This window comes from Loxodonta africana, chromosome 4 (genome assembly GCF_030014295.1).
Source record: "Loxodonta africana isolate mLoxAfr1 chromosome 4, mLoxAfr1.hap2, whole genome shotgun sequence".
NCBI lineage: Eukaryota > Metazoa > Chordata > Mammalia > Proboscidea > Elephantidae > Loxodonta > Loxodonta africana.
Genome location: NC_087345.1, coordinates 104360479 through 104372641, shown reverse-complemented (window position 1 = coordinate 104372641; position 12163 = coordinate 104360479). Strand labels below are relative to the sequence as shown.

The following is a 12163-nucleotide window of genomic DNA, read 5'->3' as shown; positions in this document are numbered from 1 at the left end:
TAAAGAAGCAGACAAAACAATTAAAATGTGTTATGTTTTATATTAAAATAAAAAAGTAGTCAATATGCTGCATCTATTTATTATTCATGTATCCATTTGTAAATGTATGTATTCATTTACAAGTATCTTCAGTATGGCTACTACTGCCAAACTTACCAGTAACCATCTTCTGAAAAATATAAAATAAAAAGATCTTTTATCAAAAATCAGTAACAGTAATATTCTTCTCAATCACTTTATACATTGGTTACTCTTAAAATATCTGCATCTTCTTGACGTGACAGAGATTTTTATTATACAACGTCTCAAATAATGACTGCTTTGTAGAAAAATTAGAGCTTGCTAAAGAAAAGTATATCTGAGAGACATAACTTTTTTTCCCTGATCAGGTTATATACACTTACATGGCAAGTCATCTAATGAGTGAATAAGGGGTCTACTGACCCAGGTAATAATTCATAATGGCAGTAATTTCCACCAGATACTCATGTTACATAATAATTCACATACTAATTGGTAAAGGTCTGGTTTGCAGACTTCATGATTTTTCAAATTTAGTTACTGCATAAGAAAATATTATTGCTTTCCTACGTTGTACAAAGTGCTGGGGAAATACAGGATATAAAGACGAGTAAGACCTTTCAATGTAATAGGAAAAAATGAGATACGTAAGTTCCTTAAGAGAGGGTCCTTCAGCATATTTCAATCCAAAAAAATGGAGAAAGCATTTTGACAGGAAAATAAAGATCAAAAACTTTACAAAGAAAGTAGTATTTGAACTAGAATTTATTAATTTAGGTAGGGTTTCAATAAAAAGAAACAGGTACAACATTCTAGAAAGAGGAAAAAGTAATTGACACAGTTTGGGTGGAACAGAGAGCATATACAAAAAAGAGGTGAAAATTTATCTGAAAAAGTCATCTGAGGCCATATTACGGAGACCCTTAATGCTAGAGTAGGGAGTTTGGATGTTAGTCAATTGATAATGAAAATTCAAGGATGTTTGAACTGCAGATGGAGTTGTGAAGAGAGAAATTGAAGGCAAGACAACAGTTAGGGTCCTAATTTAAATGTGGGAGGAAATGAGGCATTAAATAAGTCAGCACCATGGAGAATGCCTTACAAGAAAAATTCAGAAAATCAAATAACTGGATTTGGCAGGTATAGGTAGATAACACAGAAGGAAAATTGAAAGATGCATGTATTGATTATTCAGTGTATTATTTCTTTTTCCCCAGAAAACCTTGGTTAAGCACAGTCTGTACAGAAACATGCAGTGGTCAGGATGACATATTGTAAGGCTAAGTAAATGATTCAATGGTTGTACCGTTAAACATGGAGAAGACTTTTTGGGGAGAAAGCTAAGGGTTCATCTTAAACCAAGTGACTATGAGACAGTTATTTTAATGTCCTAGAGGTAAAGAAGAGCTACGGTTGCTAACCAAAATGTCAGCGGTTCAAATCCACCAGGTGCTCCTTGGAAACCCTATGGGGCAGTTTGGTTTAGTTTTGGGTTTTTTTAGAAGCAAAGGTGTCATCATGGCGTTTTCAATCATCACATATGCATGTGAAAGCTGAACGATGAAAAAGGAAGACCAAAGAAGAATTAATGCCTTTGAATTATGGTGTTGGTGAAAAATATTTAACATACCACAGGCTGTCTGAAGAATGAAAAAGTCTGTCTTAGAAGAAGTACAGCTGAACGGTCCTTAGAAGCAAGGATGGTGAGACATTGTCTCACACACTTTGGACATGTTATCAGGAGGGATCAGTCCCTGGAGATGGGCATCATGCTTGGTAAATAGTGGGTTAGTGAAAAAGAGGAGGACCATCAATGAGATGGATTGACACAGAGGCTGCAATAGTAGGCTCAAGTATAACAATGATTGTGAGGATGGCACAGGACTGGGCAGTGTTTCATTCTGTTTTGCATAGGGTCACTATGAGTGGGAACCGACTGGACAGCACCTAACAACAACGACAAGAGGCAGCCATAAGTGTAGGAAAATGGCTCATTATAGAACCCAGGGGCAGCACTGCTGGCGCAGTGATTAAGTGCTCAGCTGCTAACCGAAAGGCCGGCAGAACTCATCAGCCACCACATGGAGGAAAGATGTGGCAGTCTGCTTCCGTAAAGATTTATAGCCTTGGAAATGCTATGGGGCAGTTCTACTCTGTCCTTTCGGGTCACCATGAGTCAGAACTGACTCAACGGCAGTGAGTTTGTTTGTTTGTTTGTTTTTTGGTATGGAACCTGGAGCTAGGAACAAAAGTTTGGAATTCATTTGAAAAATGGTCATTTTTTGATGAATATAAATTCCATCTACTCAAAATTCCTTAACTGAGGAATTCCTTAATTCCTCAAAAATATTTGAACACTCAACAATAAATAGGAAATTTGTGAATAAAACCAATATGTCAGTGACATATTTTTCTTTGAAAATTTACACTTTAGCATTTTGTTATCTAAAATCATCCATCTAGCATTAACTCTTAGAAAGTTTTCATAAATTTTAGGAATGAATTTTTTAGTAGAATTTCACAAGCATCTTTTAAACAGCTTATATGAGTATGTATGGCTTCTAGTACATCATGCTTTGCTGTCAGAGAGGAATTATTTCAGGTTTTTTGATTTTGTGGTTAAATTACATAGAGATTTCTCATTTAATCACATTAGGCCAGTTTCAACAACCAATAAAGCATTTGATATTAGAATAATAATATAACTGACATCAATTTTATTCATTTCCTGTGGTCTTTTATGTTATGATTATACCACAGTAGGTTCTACAGATAAAGAAAATAAAAATCCTCACAACTGGACCAATAAGCAACAGCATGATAAACAGAGAAAAAAATGAAGTTGACAAGGATTTCGTTTTGCTTGGATCCACAATTAATGCTCACGGAAGCAGCAGTCCAGAAATCAAATGAAATATTGCATTGGGCAAATCTGTTGCAAAAGACATCTTTTTTGTGTGTGTGTACAATTTTCATTGGCCTTTAAGTGAAAGTTTACAAATCAAGTCAGTCTCTCACATAAAAACTTACATACACCTTGCTACATACTCCCAATTACTCTCCCCCCAATGAGACAGCCTGCTCCCTCCTTCCACTCTCTCTTTTCATGTCCATTTTGCCAGCTTCTAAGCCCCTCTACCCTCCCATCTCCCCTCCAGGTAGGAGGTGCCAACATAGTCTCAAGTGTCTGCCTGATCCAAGTAGCTCACAGCTCGCCAGAATCCCTCTCCTACCCATTGTCCACTCTAATCCATGTCCAACAAGCTGGCTTCTGGAATGGTTCCTGTCCTGGGCCAACAGGTCTGGGGGCCATGACCACCGGGGTCCTTCTAGTCTCAGTCAGACCATTAAGTCTGGTCTTTTTATGAGAATTTGGGGTCTGTATCCCACTGTTCTCCTGCTCTCTCAGGGGTCCTCCGCTGTGTTCCCTGCCAGGGAAGTCATCGGTTGTGGCCGGGCACCATCTAGATCTTCTGGTCTCAGGATAATGTAGTCTCTGGTTAATGTAGCCCTTTCTGTCTCTTGGGCTCTTTATTACCTCGCATCCTTGGTGTTCTTCATTCTCCTTTGATCCAGGTGGGTTGAGACCAATTGATGCATCTTAGATGGCTGCTTGCTAGCATTTAAGACCCCAGACGCCACTCTTCAAAGTGGGATGCAGCATGTTTTCTTAATACATTTTATTATGCCAATTGACTTAGATGTCCCCTGAAACCATGGTCCCCAAACCTCTGCCCCTGCTTCACTAGCCTTTGAAGCATTCAGTTTATTCAGGAAACTTCTTTGCTTTTGGTTTAGTCCAGTTGTGCTGACCTCCACTGTATTGAGTGTTGTCCTTCCCTTCACCTAAAGTAGTTCTTATCTACTATCTAATTAGCAAATATCCCTCTCCCACCCTCCCTCCCTCCCCCCTCTCATAACCATAAAAGAATGTGTTCTTCTCAGTTTAAACAATTTCTCAAGGTCTTATAATAGTGGTCTTATACAATATTTGTCCTTTTACAATTGACTAGTTTCACTCAGCATGTCTTCCAGGTTCCTCCATGTTATGAAATGTTTCACAGATTCATCACTGTTCTTTATTGATGTGTAGTATTCCATTGTGTGAATATACCATCATTTATTTATCCACTCATCCACTGATGGGCACCTTGGTTGCTTCCATCTTTTTGCTATTGTAAACAGTGCTGCAATAAACATGGGTGTGCATGTATCTGTTTGCGTAAAGGCTCTTATTTCTCTAGGATACAGTCTGAGGAGTGGGATTGCTGGGTCGTATGGTAGTTCTATTTCTAGAAAAGACCTCTTTAAAGTGTGGAAAAGCAAATATGTCACCTTAAGGATTCAGGTGCACCTGACCGAAGGCATGGTATTTTCAGTCACCTCATTTGCATGCAAAAATTGGACAATGAATAAGGAAGACCAAAGAAGAATTAATAGATTTGAATTATGATTTTGGCGAAGAACACTGAATATGCCATGGACTGCCAAAAGAATAAACAAGTCTGTTTTGGAAGAAATACAGCCAGAATGCTCCTTAGAAGCAAGGATGAGGAGACTTCGTCTCACGTACTTAAGACATGCTATAAGGAGGGACCAGTCCATGGAGAAGGGCATCATGCTTGCTAAAGTAGAGAGTCACCGAAACAGAAGAAGACCCTCAATGAGAAGGACTGACACAGTAGTTGCGATGACGAGCTCAAACACAGCAACAATTGTGAGGATGGCACAGGATCAGGCAGTGCTTCATTCTGTTGTACACAGGCTCACTATGAGTCCAAACAGGCTCAAGGGCACCTAACAACAACAGGTTCTACACACTTAGCCAAAACATTGCAGGTCTTTTTCCTCTTCCCCTACCTGGTCACTTCAAAATTGGTAAGAAGCTTAAATTTGAAAAGGCTCAGGCCTGTCTTTCTTAGTTAATCTGGAACCAAAGAGTTGAAAATGCTGTAAAAGCCAAGGAAACTCAAAATAGTTGATCTCTGGAGGGTTATATGATGCTGGCAGAAGGTCACTAATAAGCCCAGGAGAAGTGGTATCCATGTATTGTTCCTCATCAGCATTTGAAGATCCAAATGAGGTTGGGAAGAGAAAAATAGGCATCTGCATAATTATAATGTCTTATATTATTTTAATTGCCTCTTCAGAGCTTTAATATTCTTTCCTTCAAAGAACAAAATAAAACAAATCTATCCATTATGCCACCTTTGTCTTTGCCTGAAAAGCTTTTTTGGGGGCTAAGTTTGGCTCCCCTCTGCAATAATCTCATAGTTCACTAAGTATACTAGTATATATAGCACTTGTTGGGCTCCTGGTGGCACAGTGGTTAAGAGCTAGCTGTTAACTAAAAGGTTGGCAGTTTGAATCCACCAGCTGCTCCTTGGAAACCCTATGCGGCAGTTTTACACTGCCCTATAGGGTTGCTATGAGTTGGAATCAACTCAATGGCAATGGGTTAGGACATTTTTATAGCACTTATCAAGCTATACGATCCATATTTTATGTGATTGTCTCTCCCATTAGACGCTGAAGTTTTTATGAATCTCTCTGTAGCCCCAGGGCCTAACATAGAGCATGAAACACAAAAGCCACTCAATAAATATTTACAAGTCAATGAATGAATGGATGAATGGAATACACTTGCTTTAGAGCAGTAGGAAAGCAATAGAAAAATGAGATTCCTCCATTCTCAAGTAAAAAAAATTTAAAAGAAGTCAATTTTAGTGTCAACCTTCATGAAAGAGTTACCATTATTGATTAAATACTGAGAAATTCTCCTTTAGTGTCTACATACACTAAATAAAAAGCGGTAGGGAATATATAGATAATGTAGCTCCAGGATTAACAGTGCTAAAACATCATATGTTCAATACACATCTGCTGATTAGTTGGTAAGGTAAGTTTAAGGCAGAAATAACTACCAGTAAAAAACAAAAACAGTTGCTATCGACTCCTATTCAAGGTATCCCCATGTGTGTCAGAGTTGAGCTGTTCTCCATAGGGTTTTCAAAGGCTGATTTCTTAGAAGTAGATCACCAGGTTTTTTGTTTTTGTTTTGTTTTGGTGTCTCTGGGTGGACTTGAACCTCCAACCTTTCAGTTAGCAGTGGATCATGTCAACCTTTTGCACCATAATTAGAGTGTGTTTGATTTAATAACCTGGGTTTTATTTAACGACTGACTCGTACCTGTAATCCCCTTTGGTTTCCACCTAAACAACAGTGAAGGTATTCTCGTATTTATAACATCATGTCGCCACAACTAAGAGGAGTATTTTTCTTTATTAAAATGTTAGGGAGAAGGCTGGTATAAAGGCAAAACATAAAGGCTGAAGCTCAAGTAAAAATGAACTTGCATCCATACTGAATTAAAAAAAAAATCATTTCATAGGCAAGAGTTAAAAATCTCTCAAAACAAATTTAAAAGACCATATTACATTACTTGAAGATAAATAGGATCATTAAATCTCATAAATAGCATCATTAAATCTCGTAAATAGGTTTGCTCAATTAAGTTTAAAGATTTTACATAAATTAGTACTTAGCTAATCTTTGGCAATTATCCTTTGCAAAATTCATACTTTTAGAACATAAATTTATTTTTTCTAGAGAAAAACAATTATAAAATAAAGTGCCCCTTACCTCATATACGTTGAATTGTGATTGCCCTCTAGAAAGTTCCCTATAGCTTGTTGTAAATTCTCCAATGAAATCATGACTAAAATTAAGAAAAAATATATATATATTAGCTTTCATACAATTGCCAATTCTATTTTAAAGCTTTTTAGAAAGGTATAGTTTAATCATTATGGAAAATGTTTATTATTATCTATATATGCTAATAACTGAAAGATATTTTAAAAGCAACTGATACATATTTCCACTGTCCTTTAACCCCAAATTATGCATACTGAAAAATGAAATTTTATTAATATTCAAAAAAATTTAACTGATTCCCATCTGTTTTAATATTTAAAATGGATACATTAGTTTTAATAACTCATATCTCAAAAAACATTACATCATCTATACTCTCTAAATAATAAATTATTCATTAGGATGAAAATAGAAGACACTCAAAAATTCACTACTACCCATACAAATAATCACAAATAGACAAACATCTTCAAATTTTCCTATGGCCAGAATATAACAGGAAACGATTTGTAAAAGGGTGTCCAATGTTAATATGGATAGTAGTCACCAAACTTTATTTTCAATAATAATAGTTAAATGCCCATTGCTGCTAATACCAAAGTGGTTACTCTGAATTTCTTCTCTTTAGAACAGTTGTAACTGCCTTCTCAGAGAACAGACCTTTCTTCTACTGGTTTAAGTGAGGGAAATGGATTTAGTAAGCATTTATTAGTTCTCCTGTAGATTCTTACCCATGTCATTACTGTAGGTGACATACATTAAGTGCAAAAACATGTTAACCACTCAGCAATTTAGAGGGGACCAGCGTTCTATTCCTCTGAGTTAATATAATGGCAAACTCCAGTTTAACAAGCACTACTCAGAAATAAGGGCAAAATGCTGGTATTCAACGTGATGGTGAAATGTAATGCACCAGAATAAAAAAGCACAGACTGTAAGAACTAAAGTGGTATAATAAACATAAGAGATGCCACAGTAGCTATTTGTTATCATAGAATTGAAGCTTAGCCCATTCACTTTACAAATGCAAGCTGTTCATTCCCATAAAAATATGTATTTCTACAAACCCACACCCCAGTTTAATGCTTAGCTGTGACTCAGTAAAATCCATTAATCTTCCTATAGACCTGATGGGTAGTGACAAACAACAAATAAGTTGTGTTTAACCAACCAGAACACTGATTCCTAAAGGCGAGATCTCAAAGAAAAAAAAAACTAGCTGCCATTAACTTTAGTAGAGTTTTTACAAGAAAACCCTTTAAAAATATATTTAAAATGCAGCTCATTTAGATATCCAGCCTCCCTGGTCTCCCTTTTCAAAAAGCTCTTGTATGTATACACATCAGTGTTTTATATGGGATCTTTCTACTTAACGCCAGTATCACCCAGATCGCCTCTGAATTTAACTTTCAGAAGATTTATACAGATGAAAATGGTAAAAGAGGAATGAAAACTGTGATAAATTATTTGTATTTATGAAACCCAACCCCCTAGAACTCACATTTTCAAGTTACATGGGGAAAAGTTACAAAACTTTAGTGCTACATATTTCTTATGAAATCGAGCTTTGTGGGTTTAATCAGGAAAAGTGAAATCGTTTTCTTTGACCTTCAGAAGTACAAGCTCAACAACTATGAAATCTTTTACTGCAATCTTAAAAACTCTCTGAGTTAGAGATTCTGTTTAGAATCTATCCTCTTCCATTGCTGTGCGTGTTTCTGATATCTTAAATAATCACTAAGATAAAGAGGTTCTATTAGAACACTTCAAAGACAACCCTTTGAATTTGGTATGTGTGGATGAGCCCTTTATAACCACAGTTCCCCACGTTATTGGGAACCTAGTTGTAGGAGCCCCAAAGCTTCCCTGGATAATGTTTAAGTGGTAGCTTTCTGACTGCGCCAATTATTACGAATTGAATTGGGTCCCCCCAAAATACGTATTGAAGTTCTTGCCCCTGTACTGTGCATGTGATCCTGTTTGGAAATAGGGGTTTTCTTTTGTTATGCTAATGAGTCATGCAGGGTGGGTCATAAACATAATCCCTCCTGAGCTGTAAAAAGAGCAGAATAAACTCAGAGGCACACACAGGTGTCAGGGGACAGATGCCATATGAGGACCTGTTTACAAAGAAAGAAAGAGAAAGGATTGCTGGCAGACACTAGAAAGTAGGAGAGAGGCCCATCCAGACAGAATAACACAGCTGATACTCTGATTTTGATTTTTATCCTCCAGAACTGTGAGATAGATATCTGCTCTTTAAAGCCATCCACTTGTAATATTTCTGTTATGGCAGCACTAGGTAACTAAGATATGAATTTTACCTCAGTTTGGTTAATTGTTTAAAGCCAGTGCTGAGCTCTTAACTGTTAACACTAAATTGCTGCCAGTCAACACTTATGAAAAATGTGGTAGAGAGAAGCAATATTTACTGAGTAAAGTTGCAAGGACATGCAATACATCTATCAGGATAAAGCCTGTTCAACCGAGAGAGACAAATCTGGGACCAATTGGAATAGTCCGGTTCACCAAAACGCACACTGATGGGGCCATGTTGAACTCATTGTGGAACATTCTAAGATGCGGTTCTTTGAGGCATTTACTTCTGTTTTGTTCTTGTTAGATTTATTGCTCTCTACAGAACTGAGTGATGAACCAAACCAGCTGCCATTCAGTTGACTCCTGGTCATGGCAACTCCATGTGCATCAGAGTAGAACTACGCTCCATAGGGTTTTAAATGGCTGTGGATCTTTCAAAAGTAGATAGGCCTTTCTTCCAAGGTGTCTCTGGGTGAATTCAAATCACCAACCTTTCGGTTAGTAGTCGAGTGCTTAACCGTCTGTGCACCCAAGGACACCTGAGTAATGAATAGAAGGATACAATTCCCTTTAGTCTCAATGCTAGGAATCGGTGCTTCTCTGCTGGTGACTTGTTTTTTGTACTCTGAAAGAACCCTGTTTATCATGAAATGAAGAGGTTTTTCTCCTCTGAGTTAGTTAACAGAGAGCTTAGAGCCACACTGGCAGCCCATCTGTAGCAAGATATTTTTTCATGAGGTGCAATCCTCAACAGACTTTTCTAATTGCTTACCCCTGTTTCCCCATTTTGCTTCAATTTCCCCACACAGTTTACTTCACCATGTCTTATGATAAGCATTTCTCTAAGCTGACTTGGATCCTTTCCAGAATAAGACAGGGCATAAACATATGAAACAACTAATAAAATATTTGCCCCTCAATCTAAATCTTCTTCGAGATGATTATTTTGAATGAAATACTTAATTTGCATGCTATATAAATGCAAAGCCATCCTTCTTGTAGAGGAGAAAGTGTATTAACTGAGCTACAAACTGTATTTCAGCCTCCAAGACACTTCTTTGAGATCAAGAACACACATCACTGCATCCTTTCAGCATCCAAAGAAATGGATGACTAAGAAGTGAGGATTTGTCAAAGGTCATAAACACAAGACAGTAAGTGGAGACAGAGACAAAACAACCAAATGTAGATATAAGGCGCTTCGTTTTTAAAAAAAAAAAATCTGAAGCATTTGTGTGAAAAAGTGGACAGATTCTCAGGTCAATTTTGTTATAGATCTCTTTTGAATACACGGAAATTTTTATGAAGTCATTATTTCTTTGTAACCTGTCCTACTTCAAATATTATATATTAAATCACAGGTAAGTACCTTAAAGAGAATATTAAAGGTGGTTTTCACTGATTTATTCTCATAATTATCTTTTTTCCTATCATCAACTATTCCTAGACACTAGTAAGATTAAAAGAAATTTAATTTGCTTTAATATGGATTTTTTTTATGTTCACAATTTCTAATACTGTAATGTCAAAACAACTCTAACAACACAGAGGAAGGTACTTACATAATAAATCACAGCCAGCAATTTCCCTGTGATTCGATAATATTCTTTTGCTATTTCCTTTTAATGTAATTGTAATTGAAATAATTGTTCTATGTTGTAAGTCCCAAGCAGTCTGACTACAAGATATTACTATTCACTCCACTGTTGTTTATCTGGTTTGTATCTGTTTCCATCCCTGAATTTTTGTGTTCATACTTTTGAAAATACCTACGTTATTTAAAATCGGAGAGCATAAAAGTTACAGAGAAATTTAGAGCAAATTGATTATTAGCAGGAGCTCTGGTGGTGCAGTGGTTAGGAGTTCTGCTGCTAACCAAAAGGTTGGCAGTTCGAACCCACCAGCCGCTCCCTGGAAACCCTATGGGGTCGCTATGAGTCAGAATCAATGCAAAAGAAAAATGTTGTTTTGTTGTTTTGTTTTGATTACTACTATAGTTAGTAGTTTGGCTTTAAAAAGTCATGTTTGAGTAAAATGATTAATTATTGAATAAAATCTATATATTATAATCATTTATATGCTTCACTAATAGTGGAAAATGTATATTCACAAATACATCTGAAACTTGACACTCCCAGCTTACGAACTGCTATCTACCCTCCCCTACCTGTGACATCTTCTTCCCCAGCAATACATACCATTTTCCCTACAGCTTAGCTTTTATCTCCACTAAGAAGCCTTTCCTCCTTCATGTCCTTCCTCTTTGTTCTCAGGAAGACCTGGATTTCTTTATCATCGTACTTCCTATTTTGTTGTTGTTGTGTGCCATCCAGTAGATTCTGACTTACAGCAACTCTACAGGACAAACTAGAAATGCCCCATATGGTTTCCAAGGCTGTAATCTTTATAGAAGCAGACAGCCACATCTTTCTTCTACAGAGTGGCTGATGGGTTTGAACCAGAGAACATTCAGTGAGTAGTGGCTGAGCACTTAACCACTGTGCCCCCAGTGTTCCTTCATATTTCACTATACCTGTACCTATCGCCTCTCTTAGCCTATATCATACCTGAAGGCAAAAAAACAAAAAAGGTGATAAATTCATCTCAGTATTCTCAGCATCTATCTCAGTGCCAGGTACACAACAGGCATTGTTCACTGAATGTTGCAAATGTACTCAGGTTAATATCACAGTCATCCTGTGATCTTACCTTACCAGTAATATTAACCACAGTAATAAAAAATACTGGCAATTTTGCCTCACATCAGTTATATTCAGTTCAAAAGAACTGTACAACTGCCAATCAGATCAACCACTGTTAATCTGTCTCCTTAGAACAATTCTAAGAGTGTACAGACAACTGTTTTTTTCCCCACAGAAATGCATCCATATAATCACACCCAAGGTGTAGAAAAAAAAAAAAAAGGCAGAGAATACTGCCTTCTGTTGGTGCTTCTGATGATTTTCCTAAAAGCTACCTTGACTTAGGCACAAAGGATGCTTATTTGTCTGTCATTGAACATGTTTTGCATATAATGTGTACAAATAGCAAATGCATGCTAACTCCAGCTCATCCCTTCCTCAACCACCAAGTGGTCTGGAGTAGGTCAGTCAATTGCAGTGTCCTTCTGTCCTTACCTAAAAAATGGAGGCAATGCCTACTTTC

The 12163-nt window shown here is 37.0% G+C and overlaps 1 protein-coding gene across 3 annotated transcripts in view; it reads right to left on the bottom strand.

The window, feature by feature from the left end:
- The window catches only part of CPNE8 (copine 8), a 281410-nt gene that overhangs the window by 76548 nt on the left and 192699 nt on the right, over nt 1-12163 (bottom strand). For all 3 annotated transcript variants that reach the window (XM_003405719.4, XM_064284393.1, XM_064284394.1), the window contains one exon: nt 6665-6740. In XM_003405719.4, coding sequence (XP_003405767.2) covers nt 6665-6740 — 76 coding nt within the window. The remainder of the gene's footprint in view (nt 1-6664; nt 6741-12163) is intronic.